This window comes from Dermochelys coriacea, chromosome 6 (assembly GCF_009764565.3).
Source record: "Dermochelys coriacea isolate rDerCor1 chromosome 6, rDerCor1.pri.v4, whole genome shotgun sequence".
Taxonomy (NCBI): Eukaryota; Metazoa; Chordata; order Testudines; family Dermochelyidae; genus Dermochelys; species Dermochelys coriacea.
The window spans coordinates 18,271,652-18,296,099 of NC_050073.1; the positions used below are offsets into that span (position 1 = coordinate 18,271,652).

The following is a 24,448-nucleotide window of genomic DNA, read 5'->3' on the forward strand; positions in this document are numbered from 1 at the left end:
GGGATGACTGTGTGTGCACATAAATAGAGTATAAATATACACAGAGCTGTAACATATATCCAGCAGGCATCAAGCATTTCAAGTCTTTGTCAAAAAAAGAAAAGAAAAAGAGCTACAGCTCACTTAGCTCACGAAAGCTTATGCTCAAATAAATTTGTTAGTCTCTAAGGTGCCACAAGTACTCCTTTTCTTTTTTGCGAATACAGACTAACACGGCTGCTACTCTGAAGTCTTTGTCAGGATCCCAGTGGATTAACTATTAAGGCTTTTACAGAATAATAGCTGATGAACCAAATTTAGATACATGCTGTTTTAATAATGGAGTATCTATTCATAGGGTTGCTCATAAACTGTAAAAATTCAGTAATGTATTTGAGCAAACTTATCATTTTTATGTAACAAAAAATTATCGGGGTTGGCAAGATTTACTTCTGAGGGAAGATTAAAAGAACTAAATACGCAGCGCTTGGCTAAGCGAGGACTCGATGGAACATAAATCTACAAATATTTCAGGAGTATAAATACTATGGGCAGAGAGGAATTATACAGTGCGTTACAAAGGGTTATAAGTTGGAGCAATGGGAGAATTTAGCCTGAATGTCAGCAAAAACTTTCTGACAGTGAGATGTGGAATAGTCTCCAAAGGGAAGTGGTGGAAACTTCATGGCATAGGACTTTTAAAACTAGACCAAAATAAAATAGAAATTGTACTGTAGTTGGACAATCCTGCATTGGTCTGGATGGCTTTACAGCTATTTGCTCTCTCTAATCTATATGTTTCTCCATTGGGTGGTGGTATGAAACTACAGTCCGTTCCTTTTCTGGAGGTTGCCAAGTGCCTCATACAAAATCATCAGTTTAGCCTGGTCTAACTGATGCTTTTGTCACAGCTTGGTGTTGGACAATAAGACTATGCTGTGCTGGTTGGTGATCACTCTAAATCTATTCTGTCAAACCACTTGTTAGCTAAAGACTGCATCAGGAAGCTCAGAAAGTATGCAGGACAATTAACGTGGAGGTATGCATGGAGAGGGGAAACTGTTAATGTGATGAAGATCCCTCCTACCCTGGCTTCCAGCATGGTTAGGTATTGATCTAGTTAACCCAGACCACAGATAAATTGCTTGGCTATCCACTGTGAATTTGGCTAGCCCATGTTAGATCTATATTTTACAACAATATGCAGGCCTAGCTTCTAGAACATATCTTTTAAATAGCACTCCATGGTGACTCAGTAATGGAAAGAGGTTTATCAGGTGACAGTGCTTAAATTATGATTAATCGCTGGTCTTTAACTTGTGTAAACCGAGTATAGATTACACATGCACAAACTGCGTGAAAAGAACATTATTTAAGATGCAAAGTCAAGCACTCAGAAGCTAGGGAATGCCAGAATTAGGGTTGCTTATGTATTGACAGCAAAGGAGAGACAAATTTCCTGCTATCCATCCCCAGCCTGACCTGCAGCAGACCAGAGCAGCAATTCCTCAGCTGGAGCATGCCCAGTGCAGTTAGAGTCTTCTGGGAATTTAGCTGTGAAGCTCTAGGAAGTCTTTACTGAGTACGTATGAACTGTTGCTTTTCAAAAGCTTATAATTTGGCAAAAATTGGGTGAATTTTCACGGGGATGCAACAACCAACTCCTCTTGCCAAATTTCAAATCCTTGCTTCAAAGAATGGGGGTGGTAGACCTTTTCAAAGAAAAGGTATCCAGAATTTTTTTTAACATGGTCTACACAATATATTTTTCCCTAGCCTCTTCCTCAGAATTTCAGTTAAAATTTCAAAAATCAACCGCACCCCGCCCCAAAAACAAAACAACAACAACTCCTCAACCTGATGCTAACACTTGTCATGGAAAATGTCAGCCCAAATAGTTAAAGTTTACAAGCAACTAAACACAGAGTCTTATAATGGGAAGTGTCAGGCAATCCCAATAATAGGCAATACTACCAGCCTTATCTACAATAAGGACAAAGAGACCCTCTCTCCTGTTGAAGGCTAGAAACATTTAGTGTGGTTAGAATGATATAATGTAATAATGGTATTTATACCTACTCTTATGTGGCTCTTTTCATCAATAGATCTCTCAAAGCACTTTATAAAGGAAGGTAAGTATCTCCATTTTACAGAAGGGAAAACTGAAGCAGAGAGAGGCAAAGTTATTTGCTTAAGATCACACATTAGGTCAGTTGCAGAACAGGAAATAAAACCTAGATCTCCTGACTTAAACGGTTTACATTTAAAAAAAACTGCAAAAAATAATATTTCTCAAAACATATAACTTGAAAATCTTGTAGTGCAGCATGCCATTGCTTGCAGTGCTGTGATCCCAAAATTACTGTAATGATGCTATTTAAACAGTTACATTTTGAATCTTTCCATTTAAAAAAAAATCATGTTACACAATTGCATTGACCTCCAGTCAAGATCAGGACCCTATTGTGCTAGGTGCTGTAAAAACATATAGGTAGATCTAGTACCTACCCTGACATGCTTCTAATATAGGGCCATGTCTACACTGAAAGACTACGGGGGTGTGAATAGCAGTGGGTACCGAAGTGCTGCACTGTAACTTCCCTGTGTGGATGCTGCAGGCGCAAACTAAAAGGTTCCTAGTTCGCATTAACATAGTCCTCCTCTTCATACAGGAGTGTGCATTAATGTGAAATAGGAACCTTTTAGTTCACATCTGCAGCGTTCACACAGAGAAATTAAAGCACAGCACTTTGATGCACGCTGTTATACACTCACCTGTAGTCCAAACTGCAAGGCAGTGTAGACAAGTCCTAAGACACTCCTTTACTCCTAGATCATTATTTTATTGGCTGTTGACTTCAGTCATGGTTATTGTTCATGTCTTGGGCATCTTTTGTTATCGTCTCCTGTCCTGCCTTTGGGGGGAAGTTTTCCAAACAGCAGGAGGAGTGATTTCTAAGGTGCAAGTGCCACTCCTGTCCCATCTTTTCCTCCTCCCCCCTTACTTTGGTATTCATAAAAAATATTATCCAAGACACTGCAAAGAAATAAGTAAACCTTTCATAATGTTCCTATTCCCTATTAGCATATCAAATCAAGATGCCTTCTGGGAATTATGCAAAATAAGACTTTTTATGAAACCAATTAAATATTAAAAGCTTTTGCTTTTTGAAGTGGGGGGAAAACACAATTGATTTTTTAAAATGAGCGTTGATAAAATCTTTATACTTCACCACTCCACTTTGTTTTCTGCGTATGTAACGTACCTTTATGTTACAGAAATATTATTTTTAGAGATTTTTAAAACAAACGTATTGGGATGATTTTTGTATTCCTCTACCTGTAAGGCCAGAGCTAACATTTTCAAACACTAGTACCTACAGATAAGCACCTGAATCCATGTTCAGGGCCCAATCTAGTGCTCGGTGAAGCCAATGAGTGCTTTTATTGATTTCCGTGGGTGCTGGTTTGCCTCTCGCATACCTAGATAAAAGTGGCCTCATTTTTAGAAGCCTGGATCCCATATAACTTCTAGTGAAGTTAATGTTAGTTGTGGGTGATTGTCATAAAAATAAAGGGAAGGGTAAACACCTTTAAAATCCCTCCTGGCCAGAGGAAAAAGCCTTTCACCTGTAAAGGGTTAAGAATCTAGGATAACCTCACTGGCACCTGACCACAATGACCAATGAGGAGACAAGATACTTTCAAAGCTGGAGGGAGGGAGAAACAAAGGGTCTGTCTGTCTGTGTGATGCTTTTGCTGGGGACAGAACAGGAATGGAGTCTTAGAATTTAGTAAGTAATCTAGCTAGATATGCGTTAGATTATGATTTCTTTAAATGGCTGAGAAATTAGACTGTGCTGAATAGAATGGATATTCCTGTCTTTGTGTCTTTTTTGTAACTTAAGGTTTTGCCTAGAGGGATTCTCTATGTTTTGAATCTAATTACCCTGTAAGGTATTTACCATCCTGATTTTACAGAGGTGATTCTTTTTACCTTTTCTTATATTAAAATTCTGCTTGTAAGAAATTGAATGGTTTTTTTATTGTTCTTAAGATCCAAGGGTTTGGGTCTGTGGTCACCTATGCAAATTGGTGAGGATTTTTATCAAGCCTTCCCCAGGCAGGGGAGTTCAAGGTTTTGGTGGGGATTTTGGGGTGAAAGACGTTCCCAAACAAAGTTTTCCCAGTAAACCCAGTCAAACGTTTGGTGGTGGCAGTGGAAATCCAAGGGCAAAGAGTAAAATAGTTTGTACCTTGGGGAAGTTTTAACCTAACTGGTAAAAGTAAGTTTAGGAGGTTTTCATGCAGGTCCCCACATCTGTACCCTAGAGTTTAGAGTGGGGAAGGAACCTTGACATGGTGACAGAGCAGTGGGATTAACTTGAAATCATTTTGAGATCAATATGAGATTTTTTGAACCAGAAACACAGATTTTAAAAGGGATTTTTTTTCCTTTGGGCTGCTGGAAAGCAGGTTTCCAACTGAAAGGAGTTGTGTTTTTTTTTCTCTGCTTTGGGGCCAGATCAGAGACAAAAGGGAATTGTCTTTTGTGAGGGGGAGTTTTCTCTACCTAAAGGCAGGATAGTTAACCTCCTGCAGGGAAATTCACCAGTCTTCACAGACCTGAAGTTTTTTTCCCCTAAGAGCAACTAAAGCGGTTTTCTGCCTATTTTCCTGGAGCCAAAGGTGTTAGGGGTTTTTTTGGGGGGGAGGGGGGATTTTTCTGCAGGCTGACAATCACTATCAGAGAATAGGTATCCTATTACAGCACAGCAAAATTTTACAAGCCAAGTTTTGTTTGTTTTATTTCTAACCCTCGGGTGTAAAGTTAGTAAAAAAAACAGAGAGGTAAAGATGACAGAAACCAAGACACTACACAAATTGGAGTTAGCCAGAATGGAGGCAGCAAGAGAGGCAGAACAACACCAAGAGGCTGCTCACAGGAGAACAACGGAGGCCAAGGACAAAGAAATGGAGGCAAGGGAGGATAAGGAAAAAGAGAGGAAGCATGTGGAGGAGGGGAAGGAAAAAGAGAGGACGCATGCTCTGGAGATGGAGAAGGCAAAAGCTCAGCAGAATATACTAACAAACCCTAGCAATCCTTCTCCAGGTACCACTTCCCATCCCAGAAGGTTCCCCACCTACAAGGCAGGCGATGATACTGAGGTCTTCTTAGAAAACTTTGAAAGGGCCTGCCTTGGATACAGCATCTCTACAGACCAATACATGATAGAGCTGAGGCCACAGCTCAGTGGACCCTTAGCTGAGGTGGCGGCTGAAATGCCTAAGGAACACATGAACAAGTACGAACTGCTTAAAACCAAGGCGAGAGTCAGAATGGGGCTAACCCCCGAGCATTCCCGTCGGCGGTTCAGAGCCTTAAGGTGGAAACCAGACATGTCATTTACCCGACATGCCTACCACATTGTGAAACATTGGGATGCCTGGATATCAGGAGCAAGTGTTAAATCTCCAGCAGATTTGCACTTCCTAATGCAAATGGAACAGTTCTTAGAGGATGTTCCTGAGGAAATAGAATGATACATCCTAGATGGGAAGCCCAAAACTGTAATCGAGGCAGGAGAGATTGGGGCCAAATGGGTGGAGGTGTCAGAGAAGAAAAAAACTGGTAGCAGTTGGAGCGGATACCAGAAGGGACAACCTCAGACCACACCCTACTATCGGGGGCCACTCAAGGCCCCACCTACCCCCCAAGGAACCCTCCAGCCACCTTATCGTCCCGCCACACCGTTCTCTAGCAACCCACCTCGCCCCAGTGACCCATCAGCTGGACGATATTTTAAATGTAACGAGCCGGGGCATGTAAAGGCCAACTGCCCCAAGAACCCCAACAGATTACCGTTCATTGCACCAGAATCACCCCAGAGGTCCTCAGGCCCAAATACTTCCCAGGTACCCTTGGAGCGGAGGGAAACTGTGAGTGTGGGCGGGAAGAAGGTCACTGTGTGGAGGGACACCGGAGCACAAGTGTCGGCTATCCATGCTTCCTTTGTGGACCCCAATTTAATCAACCCAGAGATCCAAGTGACGATTCAACCCTTCCAGTCCAACTCTTTCAATTTGCCTACAGCCAAGTCACCTGTCCAGTACAAGGGCTGGTCAGGAACGTGGACTTTTGCAGTCTATGATGATTATCCCATCCCCATGCTGTTGTGGGAAGACTTGGCCAATCATGTGAAGCGAGCCAAGAGGGTGGGAATGGTCACCCACAGCCAGGCTAAACAAGCCGTCACGACCAGTTCTGTTCTGGAAACTTCTACCAGGACCCGGTCACAGGTGATGGATCCGGACCCCAAGCCAATGTCTGCAACAGCAGTAGTGGATCCAATCCCAGAGACCCAGACAGAGCCAGTCCCAGAACCGGAACCGGCGGAACAACCAGCACCAGACCCATTCCCAACATTGAATCCAGTACTTGCAACCCCAACCCCAGAGAGCCCCACCGAACCTGAACCGGCAGCAGCCGATAACCCTACACAAGAGGCTCAGCCGGAGCCTAAACCCGAACATAGTGCACCAGCGGAGAGCGGTTCACAGTCAGCGGAAACAGCCCCATCCCCTACATCGCTTCCAGAGGGACCAAGCATAGGTCCACAATCCAATGAGGAACTGATGTCTCCAGCATCAAGGGAACAGATCCAGGCTGAACAGGATGTAGATGAAAGCCTCCAGAGAGCTTGGACGGCAGCACGGAGCAACCCTCCGCCTCTCAGCTCTTCTAATCGATCCAGGTTTGTTGTAGAAAGAGGACTTTTATACAAGGAGACTCTTTCTGGTAGACACCAGGAAGACTGGCATCCTCAGAGACAGTTGGTAGTTCCAACTAGGTACCGGGTCAAGCTCTTGAGCTTAGCCCACAATCATCCTAGTGGCCATGCTAGGGTGAACAGGACCAAAGACCGGTTGAGAAGGTCATTCCACTGGGAGGGAATGGGCAAGGATCTTTCTACCTATGTCCGGTCTTGTGAGGTATGCCAAAAAGTGGGAAAACCCCAGGACCAGGTCAAAGCCCCTCTCCAGCCACTCCCCATCATTGAAGTTTCATTTCAGCAAGTAGCTGTGAATATTCTGTGTCCTTTTCCGAAAAAGACACCCAGAGGAAAGCAGTACATACTGACTTTCATGGATTTTGCCACCCGATGCCAGAAGCAGTAGCTCTAAGCAACACCAGGGCTAAAAGTGTGTGCGAGGCACTAGCAGACATTTTTGCCAGAGTAGGTTGGCCCTCTGACATCCTCACAGATGCAGGAACTAATTTCCTGCAGGAACTATGGAAAACCATTGGGAAGCTCATGGGGTAAATCACTTGGTTGCCACTCCCTACCACCATCAAACAAATGGCCTGGTGGAGAAGTTTAATGGAACTTTGGGGGCCATGATACGTAAATTCGTAAATGAGCACTCCAATGATTGGGACCTAGTGTTGTAGCAGTTGCTTTTTGCCTACAGAGCTGTACCACATCCCTGTTTAGGGTTTTCACCATTTGAACTTGTATATGGCCGTGAGGTTAAGGGGCCATTACAGTTGGTGAAGCAGCAATGGGAGGGATTTACACCTTCTCCAGGAACTAACATTCTGGACTTTGTAACCAACCTACAAAACACCCTCCGAACCTCTCTAGCCCTTCCTAAAGAAAACCTACAGGATGCTCAAAAAGAGCAAAAAGCGTGGTATGATAAACATGCCAGAGAGCGTTCCTTCAAAGTAGGAGACCAGGTTATGGTCTTAAAGGTGCTCCAGGCCCATAAAATGGAAGCGTCGTGGGAAGGGCCATTCATGGTCCAGGAGCGCCTGGGAGCTGTTAATTACCTCATAGCATTCCCCACCTCCAACCGAAAGCCTAAGGTATACCATATTAATTCTCTAAAGCCCTTTTATTCCAGAGAATTAAAAGTTTGTCAGTTTACAGCCCAGGGAGGAGATGACGCTGAGTGGCCTGACGGTGTCTACTATGAAGGGAAAAGTGCTGGTGGTGTGGAAGAGGTGAATCTCTCCATGACCCTCGGATGTATGCAGCGACAGCAGATCCAGGAGCTGTGCACTAGCTATGCACCGACGTTCTCAGCCACCCCAGGTCTGACTGAACGGGCATACTACTCCATTGACACAGGTAATGCTCACCCAATTAAAGTCCAACCTTACCGGGTGTCTCCTCAAGCTAAAACTGCTATAGAATGGGAGATCCAGAATATGTTACAGATGGGTGTAATTTGCCCCTCTGGCAGTGCATGGGCATTTCCAGTGGTTCTAGTTCCCAAACCAGATGGGGAGATACGTTTTTGCGTGGACTACCATAAGCTAAATGCTGTAACTTGCCCAGACAACTATCCAATGCCATGCACAGATGAACTATGAGAGAAACTGGGATGGGCCAGTTCATCTCTACCTTGGACTTAACCAAGAGGTACTGGCAGGTACCACTAGATGATTCCGCCAAGGAAAGGTCAGCCTTCACCACATGTGTCGGGCTGTATGAATTTAATGTACTCCCTTTCGGGCTGCAGAATGCACCCGCCACCTTCCAAAGACTTGTAGATGGTCGCCTAGCAGGATTAGGAGAATATGCAGTCACCTACCTTGATGACGTGGCCATATTTCTGGACTCCTGGGCAGAACACCTGGAATATCTACAAAAAGTCTTTGAGCAGATAAGGGAGGCAGGACTAACTGTTAAAGCTAAGAAGTGTCAAACAGGCCTAAACAGAGTGACTTACCTTGGACACCATGTGGGTCAAGGAACTATCAACCCTCTACAGGCCAAAGTGAATGCTATCCAAAAGTGGCCTGTCCCAAAGTCAAAGAAACAGGTCCAATCCTTCTTAGGCTTGGCCGGTTATTACTGACGATTTGTACCGCAATACAGCCAAATTGCCGCCCCACTGACAGAACTAACCAAAAAGAAACGGCCAAATGCCATTCAGTGGACCGAAGAGTGTCAGAAGGCCTTTAACCAACTTAAAGCGACGCTCATGTCTGACCCTGTACTAAGGGCCCAGACTTTGACAAACCGTTCCTAGTAACCACAGATGCGTCCGAGCGTGGTGTGGGAGCAGTTTTAATGCAGGAAGGACCGGATCAAGAATTCCACCCTGTAGTGTTTCTCAGCAAAAAACTGTCTGAGAGGGAAAGCAACTGGTCAGTCAGTGAAAAAGAATGTTACGCCATTGTCTACGCTCTGGAAAAGCTACGCCCATATGTTTGGGGATGGCGTTTCCACCTGCAAATCGACCATGCTGCGCTACGGTGTCTTCATACCGCCACGGGAAATAACAAAAACTTATTCGGTGGAGTTTAGCTCTCCAAGATTTTGATTTCGACATCCAGCACATCTCAGGAGCTTCTAACAAAGTGACTGATGCACTCTCCCCTGAAAATTTCCCAGAATCAATTGGTTAAAATCATCCTTGAGATGTAGAAAATATTGTTAGTCTTTATATACTTGGTAGTATATTTAGAGGTGCTTGTGTCTTATTAACTCTGTTTTTTCCTAGAGCTCCAGGAAGAAATCCCAGCCAGTGTTTCACCCTAGCTGTGATTTGGGGGGGGGCATCATAAATATAAAGGGAAGGGTAAACACCTTTAAAATCCCTCCTGGCCAGAGGAAAAATCCTTTCACCTGTAAAGGGTTAAGAAGCTAGGATAACCTCGCTGGCACCTGACCACAATGACTAATGAGGAGACAAGATACTTTCAAAGCTGGAGGGAGGGAGAAACAAAGGGTCTGTCTGTCTGTGTGATGCTTTTGCCGGGGACAGAACAGGACTGGAGTCTTAGAACTAAGGGTATGTCTATCTACACTACGAAATTAGATCGAATTTATAGAAGTCGGTTTTATAGAAAGCGTTTTTATACAGTCGAGTGTGTGTGTCCCCACACAAATGCTCTAAGTGCATGTAGTCGGCAGACTGTGTCCATAGTACCGAGGCAACTGTCGACTTCCGGAGCTTTGCACTGTGGGTAGCTATCCCACAGTTCCCGCAGTCTCCACCGCCCATTTGAATTCTGGGTAGAAATCCCAGTGCCTGATGGGGCTAAAACATCGTCGCGGGTGGTTCTGGGTAGATATCGTCAGGCCCCTGTTCTCTCCCTCCCTCCATAAAAGCAAGGGCAGACCATCGTTTTGCGCCATTTTTCTTGAGTTAGCTGTGCAGACGTCATACCACGGCAAGCATGGAGCCCGCTCAGCTAACCGTCACCGTATGTCTCCTGGATGCTGGCGGACGTGGTACTGCATTGCTACACAGCAGCAGTTTATTGCCTTTTGGCAGCAGACAGTGCAATATGACTGGTAGCCATCGTCAACGTAGTCCTGGGTGCTCTTTTAACCGGGCACCTAGGCAAACATGGGAGTGACTCAGCCAGGTCATTTCCCTTGTTTCGTCTCATGACAGTGCAAGGTCTTTTTAATCTGCAGCCAGCAGAAGATGATGGCCAGCAGTCGTACTGCACCGTCTTCTGCCGAGCACCCAGGAGGTGACGATGGCTAGTGGTCGTACTGCACAGTCTGCTGCCAGCAATATGTATAAAGATAGATGAAGTGGCTTAAAACAAGAAATAGACCAGATTTGTTTTGTATTCATTTTCTCCTTCCTCTGTGAAATCAACGGCCTGCTAAACCCAGTTTTGAGTTCTATCCTTGAGGCGGCCATTCAGTTTCTCACAAAGCCACCCCCTTTGTTGTTTTTAATTCCCTGTAAGCCGTCAGGGCAACAGCAGACAATCGTTCCGTGCCTTTTTTCTGTGCAGACGCCATACCACGGCAAGCATGGAGCCCGCTCAGATCACTTTGGCAATTGGGAGCACATTAAACACCACACGCATTATCCAGCAGTATATGCAGCAGCAGAACCCGGCAAAGCGAAACCAGGCAAGTAGGCGACGTCAGCGCGGTGACGAGAGTGATGAGGACATGGACACAGACTTCTCTCAAAGCATGGGCCCTGCCAATGTGGGCATCATGGTGCTAATGGGCAGGTTCATGCGGTGGAATGCCAATTCTGGGCCCGGGAAACAAGCACAGACTGGTGGGACCGCATAGTGTTGCAGGTCTGGGACAATTTCCGGTGGCTGCGAAACTTTTGCATGCATAAGGGCACTTTCATGGAACTTTGTGATTTGCTTTCCCCTGCCCTGGAGTGTAAGAATACCAAGATGAGAGCAGCCCTCACAGTTGAGAAGCGAGTGGCAATAGCCCTGTGGAAACTTGCAATGCCAGACAGCTACAGGTCAGTCGGGAATCAATTTGGAGTGGGCAAATCTACTGTGGGGGCTGCTGTGATGCAAGTAGCCAACGCAATCAAAGATCTGTTGATATCAAGGGTAGTGACCCTGGGAAATGTGCAGGTCACAGTGGATGGCTTTGCTGAAATGGGATTCCCTAACTGTGGTGGGGCCATAGACGGAACCCATATCCCTATCTTGGCCCTGGGCACCAAGCCAGCGAGTACATAAACCTCAAGGGGTACTTTTCAATAGTGCTGCAAGCACTGGTGGATCACAAGGGATGTTTCACCAACATCAACATGGGATGGCCGGGAAAGGTACATGACGCTCACATCTTCAGGAACTCCGGTCTGTTTCAAAAGCTGCAGGAAGGGACTTTCTTCCCAGATCAGAAAATAACCATTGGGGATATTGAAATGCCTATAGTTATCCTTGGGGACCCAGCCTACCCCTTAATGCCATGGCTCATGAAGCCATACATAGGCAGCCTGGAGAGTAGTCAGGAGCTGTTCAACTACAGGCTGAGCAAGTGCAGAATGGTTGTAGAATGTGCATTTGGACGTTTAAAAGTACGTTGGTGCAGTTTACTGACTCGGTTAGACCTCAGCGAAACCAATATTCCCACTGTTATTACTGCTTCCTGTGCGCTCCACAATATCTGTGAGAGTAAGGGGGAGATGTTTATGGCGGGGTGGGAGGTTGAGACAAATTGCCTGGCTGCTGGTTACGCACAGCCAGACACCAGGGTGGTTAGAAGAGCACAGGAGAGTGCGGTGAGCATCAGAGAAGCTTTGAAAACCAGTTTCATGACTGGCCAGGCTACGGTGTGAAAGTTCTGTTTGTTTCTCCTTGATGAACCCCCCCGCCCCTTGGTTCACTCTACTTCCCTGTAAGCTAACCACCCTCCCCACCTCCCTTGGATCACTGCTTGCAGAGGCAATAACATCATTGTTGCTTCACATTCATGCATTCTTTATTAATTCATCACACAAATAGGGGGATAATTACCAAGGTAGCCCAGGAGGGATGGTGGAGGAGGGAAGGACAAGGCCACACAGCACTTTAAAAGTTTAAAACTTATTGAATGCCAGCCTTCTGTTACTTGCACAATCCTCTGGTATGGAGTGGCTGGGTGGCTGGAGGCCCCCCCACCACGTTCTTGGGCGTCTGGGTGAGGAGGTTATGGAACTTGGGGAGAAGGGCGGTTGGTTACACAGGGGCTGTAGCGGGGGTCTGTGCTCCTGCTGCCTTTCCTGCAGCTTAACCATAAACTGGAGCATATTAGTTTGATCCTCTAGCAGCCTCAGCATTGAATCCTCCCTCCTCTCATCATGCGGCCGCTACGTTTCAGCTTCAGCCCTCTCTTCAGCCTGCTACCTCTCCTCCTGGTCATTTTGTGCTTTCCTGCACTCTGACATTGTCTGCCTCCATGCATTCATCTGTGCTCTGTGAGTGTGGGAGGACAGCATGAGTTCAGAGAACATTTTATCGCGAGTGCGTTTTTTTCGCCTTCTAATCTTCGCTAGCCTCTGGGAAGGAGAAGAACCTGTGATCCTTGAAACACATGCATCTGGTGGAGAAAAAAAAATGGACAGTGGTATTTGAAAAGACACATTTTGATAGAGCAATGGGTACACTCTTTCATGGTAAACCTTGCTGTTAACATTACATACATAGCACATGTGCTTTCATTACAAGGTCGCATTTCCGCACCGCGTGGCTAACAGCGGGGAACATTTCTGTTCAGACATAGGCAAACAGCCCAGCAGGAATGGGCACCTCTGAATTCTTAAGAAAAGCACCCTATTTCAACCAGGTGACCATGAATGATATCACTCTCCTGAGGATACTACAGAGAGATAAAGAACGGATGTTGTTTGAACGCCAGCAAACATACACTGCAATGTTTTGTTCTACAGTGATTCCCGAGTATGTGCTACTGGCCTGGAGTGGTAAAGTGTCCTACCATGGTGGATGGAATAAGGCTGCCCTCCCCAGAAACCTTTTGCAAAGGCTTTGGGAGTATATCCAGGAGAGCCGCAAATGCCAGGGCAAATTAATCATTAAACATTCTGGCTTTTAAACTTTGTATAATATTTTAAAAGGTACACTCACCAGAGGTCCCTTCTCCATCTGGCGAGTCCGGGAGGCAGCCTTGGGTGGGTTTGGGGGGTACTGGCTCCAGGTCCAGGGTGAGAAACAGTTCCTGGCTGTCGGGAAAACCGGTTTCTCCGCTTGTTTGCTGTGAGCTATCTATAACCTCCTCCTCATCGTCTTCCTCGTCCCCAAAACCTGCTTCCGTGTTGCCTCCATCTCCATTGAAGGAGTCAAACAACACAGCTGGGGTAGTGGTGGCTGAACCCCCTAAAATGGCATGCAGCTCATCATAGAAGCGGCATGTTCGGGGCTCTGACCCGGAGCAGCCGTTGGCCTCTCTGGTTTTCTGGTAGGCTTGCCTCAGCTCCTTAAGTTTCACGTGGCACTGCTTCGGGTCCCTGTTATGGCCTCTGTCCTTCATGCCCTGGGAGATTTTCACAAATGTTTTGGCATTTCGAAAACTGGAACGTAGTACTGATAGCACAGATTCCTCTCCCCATACAGAGATTAGATCCCGTACCTCCCGTTTGATCCATGCTGGAGCGCTTTTGCAATTCTGGGACTCCATCATGGTCACCTCTGCTGATGAGCTCTGCATGGTCACCTGCAGCTTGCCACACTGGTCAAACAGGAAATTGAAATTCAAAAGATCGCGGGCCTTTTCCTGTCTACCTGGTTAGTGCATCTGACTGGAGAGTGCTGTCCAGAGCGGTCACAATGGATCACTCTGGGATAGGTCCCGGAGGCCAATACCATCTAATTGCGTCCACAGTACCCCAAATTTAACCCAGCAAAACCGATTTCAGCGTTAATCTCCTTGTCGGGGGTGGAGTAAGGAAATCAATTTTAAGAGCCTTTTAAGTCAAAAAAAGGGCTTCTTCATGTGGACGGGTGCAGGGTTACATCGATTTAATGCTGCTAAATTCGACTTCAACCCCTAGTGTAGACCAGGGCTTAGTAAGTAATGTAGCTAGATATGCGTTAGATTATGATTTCTTTAAATGGCTGAGAAATTAGACTGTGCTGAATAGAATGAATATTCTTTTCTTTGTGTCTTTCTTGTAACTTAAGGTTTTGCCTAGAGGGATTCTCTATGTTTTGAATCTAATTACCCTGTAAGGTATTTACCATCCTGATTTTACAGAGATGATTCTTTTTACCTTTTCTTATATTAAAATTCTTCTTGTAAGAAATTGAATGTTTTTTGTATTGTTCTTAAGATCCAAGGGTTTGGGTCTGTGGTCACCTATGCAAATTGGTGAGGATTTTTATCAAGCCTTCCCCAGGCAGGGGAGTGCAAGGTTTTGGTGAGGATTTTGGGGTGAAAGACGTTCCCAAACAAAGTTTTCCCAGTAAACCCAGTCAAACGTTTGGTGGTGGCAGTGGATGACCAAGTGCAAAGGGTAAAATAGTTTGTACCTTGGGGAAGTTTTAACCTAAGCTGGTAAAAGTAAGCTTAGGAGATTTTCATGCAGGTCCCCACATCTGTACCCTAGAGTTCAGAGTAGGGAAGGAACCTTGACACCAACATTTTCAGTGTGAGTAGTGAATTTGACTTCCTCGGTTTTGGGTATCCAACCTGAGATACCTCAGCATTTCTAAAAATTAAAACCTTTTAAAGCGTTTCTCCTGGGGGTGCACCTAAATATTACTTCTTTACTTTTGAGTATCTTGGCAACTAATGTTTTTTACCTTGTAGAGTTGACAGGTCTCAAATCCATTTTTTTTATTTTATTTTATTTTATTTTTTGGCAGGGGAGGGGAAATTTCACATTGTGGGAGAGGGAAATGTCACAGGTTGATTTAAAAAGGCAGAAATGTGAAGTTGAACAAAGGTTTGGAACATTAGTAGTCTTGGCAGATGTGTATTAAATTGCAAAAGGCTCATGAGGTGAGTGTTGAAAATTGCTATTTATTATTTGTATTTTCCTAGTGCCAAGGAGCTCCAATTTTGTGCGAGGCATTCTACAAACCCAGAACAAAAGAAGTCCCTTCCCCAAAGAGCTTACAATCTACGTTAGATCGGTGACCTTTTGGTAATGCACGGTTTGATAGAAATGTCAAATTTCTTTTCTTTTTCCCTCCCATAATGAGGTGTGTAACGAATGAGTAAATGAAACTTCAAGATCTTGGCTCAAAAAGCTCCCGTGAATGGTTTAAATGTAAGAAGACTTAAGACTTTTTGGTGACCTCTAAGGGAAAGGTTATAGTTTAAATTGGGACCTGAGCTGTTGTAAAGGGAGAGATGATGGCAAACCATAATGAACAATTGCTTTACGTTTCTAATTCATGTCTCACAGGGGCATTTGTAAGGTTGAACTCCAATTAACAAAAAAAAGAAAATGGCTGACCTTCTGCTGACCTCTGATGGAAAGGGCAAATATTGTTTTGAAGGAGATTCTATACTCAGTAGCCTAATACATGTATCAAGTTGAAGATTCTGTGTTTTATTTTGTGTATTTATAATGGGTGGGTGTAGGTGCATATCTGTGGTTTGTTTTTTTTAAATGCTTTCACAAACAAATGCAGCAACCTGGCACCATAAGTTGTTAGCTCTCTCCTGTACCCTGATCCTGCAAACACTTAAGCTAGTGCATGAGTCTTTGCAGGATAGGAGCCTTAGAGTGTACGTTCTTTGAAATAGGAACAGTTATGTTCTGTGTGTTTGTAGAGTACCTAGCACAATGGGCCTCTGTCTGGTTGAGGCCAGTTGATGATATTTCAGGATAAATAATTAATTAATGTGGTATATTTGCTGACAGGAGAATTGCTTAGTGCACTAATACAGGCTACAATTCTTAGTTAAGCAAAGCTTGAAACTCATGGGGCCGATCCTTAGTTGGTATAAATTCTGATGTAGTTCTGTTGGCTTCATTGGTGCTATGTGTTAGGGGGCTTATTCCTTCACCCACTCACTTCCCTGGTCCTTCTCGCATGAACAGAGAGCAACAATACCCAAAGTCCAAAGATGTAAACAATTCAATGTTTATTGGGGTGAACTTCCAGCAAGCATGATTCCAGTTTCCTTCCTTAGTGTCCCCCTTCCCAGGTCTGACACCACAGAGCCTTACACCTGTGTCCCTGTTCCCATTCCTGCCCTTAGCCAAACATGATTCCAATTTCCCCACCCCCATTCCCTGTTCCCATTTCCCCCCCACACACCCCCCCCCACTCACTTCCTGATTGACTGCAGACTGTATAGTAAAACTTCAGTTCTGCTTAGCTATACCTTAACCAATCATTTTACTGAAATTTAACTAACCAATCCTAACATATTGTAACATGATTATTTTAACCAATTATATCACACCACCTTAATTAGTTTACACCGCAAAATTAATTATACAGCAGACGGAAACAATCACAGAACCAGACAGAGATTATACAGACAAACAATAGAGAAATGAGGACTACAGTGATAGAACAACACAGAAGTGAGGATTTCAGATCCCAGCTATTGATAAATGAGTTCTTGCCAGACAAGATGCTATCAAACTAAGTTTCCTTTTCCATCTTCTAGGCACTTCCCTTTCTCTGGAGGCGATGGGCATTATCAGGACAGGATTGTATTCCTAACAGCCTAATAGCCCCTTATTTCAATGTGACTAGGTTGGAATGTGAGGATGTGACCGGTCGCTTCCCAGTTTATGGCTGCCTCTGCTGCTTAGCCAAAGGCCTTAGCCTAAGTACAGGGCTTCAGACGGTCACAGTAAGGGAAGGCCCTTACACCGGCAGTCAGTGATTTTGATTCTTTCTTTTATACCTCTGTAACTAGCTAAGTGATAAGAATACGCCTAAATTCTTAGAGTATAGGCCTTTACAGACAGTCCTGAATATCTATATCCTAACACTATGTATTTTTATATTTTTTTAAAAATAAAACATTGTGCTACTGTTGCCCTATTAATAACACCCTAGGTTATTAAAACTGAAATAGTTCAGAAAATCTGATTGACTTTCCCTCATTTATGCTCTGTCTCTTTTTTTGCATTTTATTTGTCTTGGACAACGAACTCTGAACTAGTCATTCTAGCCTTTCTTTATTGTCAGCTGTTGGCCACTTTCACTTTACATAGTCCATCAGGCTTTTGTGAACACGTGTTCACATGCAAACATCTGTATGCTTTAGCACCAGGTACAGTAATAAACCTAGAAGTACACACTATGCTCCAGATAGTGTGTACTGAAAATATACTGCTGTATAATTTTTATGAACATGTACCACGAGTGGAGGGGAACCTTGCATGTTATATGAGAATCATCTTGTGTTTTGGTATGAGAGAACTGTGAAATGCAACAAAAGCATTCTGGCATGAATCTTCAGATGAAAGACCACTAATACCATAAGGGTGACGGTGACCGCACATGTAGAAATACCGCTACTTAGCACTTCACATGTTCCAAGTCCTATACAAATGTCACTGTACTAAATCCTGGTGAGGTAGATAAGTATATTAATTTTTTTTATTGATGTGGAAACAGAGATTGTGACTCGCCTAAGGCCACACAGCACCAAATTAGTGTCAGAGCCAAGATTAGGCTGTAGGTCTCTAAGCCCCAGTTCTGTGCATAACAAACCAGACCATGTTGCGCCTCTCTCACTGTTATAAAGTGCTTGTGACTGCTTTTGATTGTCTGTCTGATCTAACTTATACACTTTAAAAACATCTTACTTCAGTGTAGCTTTCTATCAAAGGACAAATTAAAATCCTTGCCAGTCAATCAAGACAACTGCGTTCTGAGAACTAATGTGAGAAGGCCAAAAGGTGTAGTCAAATAGGAGGGCTTCCGAATTTCAGAAGTGTGTGTGTGGGGAAATTAATCTCTCGGAAGGAAGCAGTGATGCATAAGCTGGGCAGTCAGGATTTGTTTATCCAGGGCCATCTGCAAGCTGCCTTTCACCTGGACTTAAAGGTTTAGAACCCCGACTGCACAAAGGTTATGCTCAGTGCAGCTGAAGAAAGACGACTGCAAGTCCTGTTTCTGTTTTCTTGATCCTTGGGGTGCCAGAGGCCAAACCTGTCCCCAGCACAATTTTAACTTCCTGCTGGCTGGAGCAGTCTTGTAGGAGTGCCTCAAAAACATTCCTTAATTTATCCTCACAACACAACATTTTACAGATGGGTCCATGAGACACGCAGAGATTGTGACTTGCCCTAGGTTGGACAGAGAGTCTGTGGCAGAACAAGGAAATAAACCCAGATCTTCTGAGTCATAGCCAAGTGCTGGATGAGGGGAGCTGGCACCAGTTGGGGGTGGGGTTGCAAGTGGGGATCTTCTTCCTTTTGTTTTCTCCTTCCTCCCCACACACACTGGCTGTGCTTAGTTTTGGGGGCTGCATCAACTCCAAAGTATCCTCTTCAGCCCGTTGAGTGTCCTTTTCGCTACTCCATCAGCTGAGCTCTATGTGGAAAAGTGGTGAGGGAGGAGTATGAAGGAAGTGGAGGGGAAGGGCTGAGAAGTCGTACTGGAATTGGATTAAGGGTGGAGCAGCAGCAAGATAGGGAGGGATCTCCTTTCCTCCCCTTTCTTCACTCCCACTGAGTCCAAAAGCCTGTGGGATTATTTTTGGTTTAGCCCCCCTTGTCAACATGCCAGAGGTTCACAAGTGCTGTGGTGAAGTATCTCTAGCTACAAATTTAGATCAATCTTCTTTACATGAATGTTCTTTCTACATGAACACTTTGCTTTGGGATTGGTTTTTCTCAGCACATAAATCTTTATTATATCAACAGCCTGTAGTCTCACAGGACAGCAGCAAAGCTTATTTTTTATTCTTGTTATTTATCACCTGAGTTCAGGAGCTCACTTGATAGGGAGCTGCAGAAGAAATGGTGAGAGTTTTCAGGGGGCATGCAGTGGCTGCATAGGCTCACACTTGTCTGCTATATGCCAATCCTGCCTTGGCTCTCATGTTTGACTTAATTCCACCTTGGATGTTAATGAAAAAATCAGGTCAGTTTGTGGCATTAGGTTCTAGGGAAATGGAGCAGAGTATGGTGGAGCAGTGCATGTGTCTGAGATTATGGTCATCGGGTTGGTAAAATGTGAGAATGTACGCAGGGTTAAACTGTAATACTGATGCATCTAGGGGACATTGAGGAATTGTCTTCACTCCTTACAAAGATGTCTTTTTACAGTGAGAAACACACAATAGTTATCTTTCTGTAAAATCCTAGGTGGAGACAGGGTACTTGCAGTGTTTACCACAGGGCAGGTAGGTGAAGTGAGCACTGCACCTCCTTCCTGAGGTTGACCTCACCTACATGGCAGTCAAACTACAGTGCCTTGTCTCCGCTCTATTTTTACAGCAGGATAGCTCATGCATGTTAATTAACCCATGGTAAAAATGTATCTTGTTTTGTCAGTGGAGACAAGCCATGAGAGACATAAGGCTGAAGGCCTTGTTTAAAACAATACCGTTATTTTGTGGAGAAAAGAAATCATCATTTTGTTTTGTTTGTGGCTTTGGAGATGGAGAGAAATCCTAATATACCATGCTTTGGAAAGTTCACAGAGTTATTCCGTTCTACATGTTTTTATGTTGACCTCATCATCATAGTATCTGGGCGGCCGCCTTGGGACTAATTTACAGAAGTGCTGAGCACACAATTGCAGAAAATGAGGAATACACAATTAGTAGTAGTCATTGAAAAGTTTGGTTTAAGTGACCTGCCTGGCATCACATGAGTAAGGCTACATTTTAGTCATGGGAATTTTTATTAAAAGTCATGAACAGGTCACAGGCAATAAACAAAAAGTCATGGCCCCAAGGCCTGTCCATGACTTTTACTAAAAATACCTGTGATTAAATCTTACTTGCTGGGAGGGGGGCATTCCTGAAGACTGCCACGGGGGGTGGGGGGCAGCCCAGGGCCCTGCTGCTTCAGGGCAGTGCTGGGGACCAGTTGCCTGGGACTGCCAGAGCAGTGGCCGGTGCGGCTGGCCCCAGGGCTTCCCCACCTGCTGGGGTAGTCCTGGGGTCAGCCGCAGCGGTGCTGCAACATTCATGGAGGTCATGGAAAGTCACAGAAGCCATGACCTCCATGAATGATTCACAGTCTTATACATGAGACCTCTGAGGCAGAGACAGAAATGTAAACCACTCCTCCAGGGCAACATTCAGCTTTCTACCATCCTTTCTCTTCCTGCAATCCCCTGCCATTTCACTACACGCATTCCAACTTCAACAAATGAACCTGTAGACAACTCCCTCCTTTACTACACAATCCCCAGTTCATCACAAGAGCAGGTCCATCATGTGCACAGAAAGTGGCATGAGTCCTGTATTAAAACAGTATGTGATCCTGTATTTAAATATTGTATCATATTACAGATGCATAAGGAAACTAAATTAGATTTTCACAGACAACCTTAATTTGAACATTTCCTATCTTTTGACTGCTTTACTTTGCAGCGTTGTTAATGGTTTGTATTTATTTATTTTAAAGCAAACTGAAAGAACAGGAATTCCATCAGGTCTGCATCATATTGACACCCACGGGTCGTTAACAGGGTTGGACCCTTTGGATCCACCACCCACACTTCTGCCACTTGAGCTAAAAGCGTAAATGATAACAATAGTAGGTTGTCATTCCCTGTGTGAACCAACCCTAGAATGGGATGAGACACACACTTTGCCAGCGGGTTTTGTAGACTTTTGTTGAAAACAGAGGAACTGTGAGAGTCGGGAATCATGGGTTCCATTCCAGGCTCTGGAGAAGTGTGGTCTAGTATACACAGACTCTTCTGCCCATTTCTCCCAAGCTTGGCCCCTTCTGCCCCATTTCTACTGACCTGTCTCCTCCCCCACCCCTTTTTGGGTCCTTGTACTAGTCCCATTCTCTTGACCTACTCAGGGCAGTCTCTGCTTCTCATGCTTCTCATCCCAGTGTCCTTACTCAGCCCATCCTAGTCTTCCCCTCCAGACTCCCTGTGTGAATCCAAATCTCGCCCCTCAACTTCCAGTCTCCTCCTTCCCTCACGTAGTCCCAGTTTCTCTCTTTACAGACACCTTATACCAGTCTATTCCTTCCACGTCCCTGCCCCCCTCTGGTCTGGCTTTTTCCTCGCTGTATTCGAATCAGACAACTGCCTCTGCCACACTGCCTGTGTCCCAGCAGAGAGGTCACCGAGAGCACAGGAGGAACAAATTGCTTGCTCTCAGTGACGTTGCTTGGCTCCACTACAGCCCGGTGCAGCTGAGAGGAGCCATTATAAGGAAAGTTCTTCTGAATCTCTGTACACCTGGGCTAGAGCATATACAGTCCTGTTACGCGTAGGATCTGTGAGGGGATGGAGCATGATTCTTTGCTCTGTGGAGGATAGCACATGTGCAGTCTAGTCAGCAGTAGGAGCTGTGAAAGGCTGGAGCATGCACAGTTGCTCTGTGGGGATGGCGGCCTGAGCCAGACACCTGGCATGGAAAATTTCAGCCAAAACAGTCAAAGTTAAGAAAAGTTATGAGCAACTGAAAACGAATTCTTATAATCAGAAGTGTAGGGCAAAGCTGGCCCGGTGACCCCGACACTCTCAAAGGGAAAGCACAGTTTATGGACATACACAATATAATTCACATACATTTTATGGATTCGCCGGAATCTCTGAGGGGGTCACATGTCCTAGGGAAGGTAGGTGTCAAGGAACAGAGGTGTTTTGTAGTATCACAGTATTCAAGTAAACGGTGATATAATTTGTCCTTGCTCACTGAATATTATGCTGCAATCTGAAATCACAATATTACAGACCAATGACACATGGGCTGGTATTCACCAATTCATCCAGTTTCTGGATGGTAATGACAAGGAGGTCAGCCTGGGAGGTTGCTGCCATAAATGGGTGTCCTGACCCAGAAATGGGTGAAAGTAGATTCTGGTACTAGGGTCACTCTAGTAAATAAACCATAATTTAAGACTCTTGGGGCCAACTGCAACAAAATATGTGCCATTGGACTGGTGGAAAATTGTGTTCTGTCTCCAGATCTCTTGCCCTTTATTTTATAAATTCATAGGTACAAAGGTTTGGCTTCCACTCAGTAGGCAAAGAAAAGCTCTGATAAGGCTTTTTTAGCCATTGAAGTTTTATAGGTTTGCAGCTGAGTGGCTGAAGTAAAAGGAGCAGTAGATTTTTTTTAAACCCTCCCCCCCCTTTCTGAAACTGAGGTTTCAATCAAAGCAGTTACAGTTCAGTTATAACATTCTAATGTTGCAAGTAGGTAGGTGTGTGGAGTTGTAGGGGGCAGTAGAGCCTGTGAGCAATCTTATGTCGTCCTCCTGATTTTATGTGATTTCTAAAAAATCCTCTTTTCATAACACCATGAACTGTTAATTAGGGCCTGTTCCAAAGCCCATTTAAATCAATAAGAGTCTTTCTGTCTACTTCAATGGACTTTGCATCAGACCTGTTTATTGCAGGGAACTGTGCTGCACAAATCCTTGGAGATAGACAAAGATAGCTTAGTAGCTCTCGTAAGTCTCTTAACTCTACAGTGCCATTCTGCCATGACTGCACCACAGCCTGGCTAGCATTGGAATGGCAACATTTTTTTCCTCATCACAAAACATGAAAGGTGGGATTTTCAGAAGTGCTCAGTGTTGGCCTACCTCTGTTCCCACTGAAGTCAATGAGAGCTGAGCCCTTTTGAGACTCCTACCTGAAATCCGTAATCCAGGAACTCCATGTACTTTTATAAATCCCGTTTTTTGGCATTAGATGGGATGTTTCCTCAGAACCAAGAAGCTAAACTGAGCAATTTTTTTAATGCTATAAGTATAAATGAGACACTTTCCAGTTCAAACTTTTGAGAAGTTTTTATACCTAGCCTGAAGAATGCTTCATACTAACTTTGTACACAAACATTTAAATGTTCCTTTCACTTTCCCAGTAGCCATAATGGAGTGACCTGTGGCTTCCTTGTTCCACAGAGGGAATCACCCTGTACAGAATGAGAAGAATAGAGATGTCTAAGCCTGTTCATTAACTGCAAAAATTTGTTTAAACAAACAGAAAAAAGCCCCTGCTCTCACTGAAGTTAGTAGGAGCAGAAGCAGGCTCTGTGTGTGTCTGGACACACTGTATCCCTGACTAGTCCTGTGTGTACTTTCCAATGCTGCATGGTGCATACACCTCGCTTGGTCTCAAAGCAGTAACTCTGTACCCTGCCATCCATAAAACAAAAGCCCCCTTTTCATGCATTACCTGCTGAATGTAGTTATTGTAGAGCAGGAGGGAGATGAAACAAGATTTTGATGTTTCTGGGTTTTTGTTTCTTCCCCTTTCCCCTCTTCTCTTGACAGTTTTTTATCATGCTGTTAATTATATTCCTGCTGGAGCTCACCATTGTGATTCTGTTCTTCGTCTACACTGACAAGGTAAGTCAGATTTTTCTCTTTTCTTTCTCCTTTACCAATCTTTTTTTTTTTAATGCCCTTCCCTTATAAATAAGTCATGAAGTGTTCACCTTGGCATGCACATCATGCTTCCCTCTTTCTCAAGTCACCCCTCTCTGAAGATGTGCTCTCAGAATACATAAACAGATTTCCAGAGCTTGAGTTGTGTCTCTCTTGCACGCGTTCTCTCTCTCGCCCTCTCATGCACAAGACAAGGTCAGAGCTATTACCAAAGCAATCACCATTTAGATATAAAGGAAACTCTCAGCTGGGAAGGGATGGGAAAGAGAAAGGTACCTCAGAGGTGGATGCTAATAGCAATTGCATATTTTTTTAATATGTTTACATTTCAGAAGTGACTTTGAGATTGCTAGAAAGTCTGGATGGCAGGGATGTAAAAGGCGGAGGCAAATAGGTTGTCATCTGTCAAACTTGTTTCTGAGAGCACCTCTGGACAGTCTAATGAAATTACAGCTAACTGCACAGTGACAGTGTTAGGGATTAATACAAGATCCCTTAATTTTTTGTGTTCAGATTTTACCTTGATGGACCACTGGTCTGATCCAGTATGGCAATTCCTGTGTTTCCACCGCAAAAGAGCACAGTTGTTGTAAGGATAAACTGGGTGTCTCTAACCCACTAGGGTTTTTGAAAAGAGATAATAAAATAATGAGCCCAGAAGAACCCATTAGATTCAATATTTTTAGACGTTTAGCAGGCTTCTATTGAAGTCTCT

The 24,448-nt window shown here is 44.4% G+C and overlaps 1 protein-coding gene and 1 long non-coding RNA gene across 5 annotated transcripts in view; one reads left to right on the plus strand and one right to left on the minus strand.

Annotated features, from left to right (window-relative positions):
- The window catches only part of TSPAN4 (tetraspanin 4), a 711,838-nt gene that overhangs the window by 603,976 nt on the left and 83,414 nt on the right, over positions 1 to 24,448 (plus strand). For all 4 annotated transcript variants that reach the window (XR_006282439.1, XM_038405867.2, XM_038405868.2 and 1 more), the window contains one exon: positions 23,620 to 23,694. Coding sequence is in view for 3 of the 4 variants with exons in the window: in XM_038405867.2 (XP_038261795.1) it covers positions 23,620 to 23,694 (75 nt within the window). In the remaining variant the exon portion in view is untranslated. The remainder of the gene's footprint in view (positions 1 to 23,619; positions 23,695 to 24,448) is intronic.
- Positions 2,551 to 15,598, minus strand: LOC122460865. Its single transcript, XR_006282444.1, has 3 exons — positions 14,937 to 15,598; positions 2,785 to 2,789; positions 2,551 to 2,564 (listed from the first exon to the last, which is right to left on the minus strand). It is a non-coding gene; the product is annotated as an uncharacterized LOC122460865 (long non-coding RNA).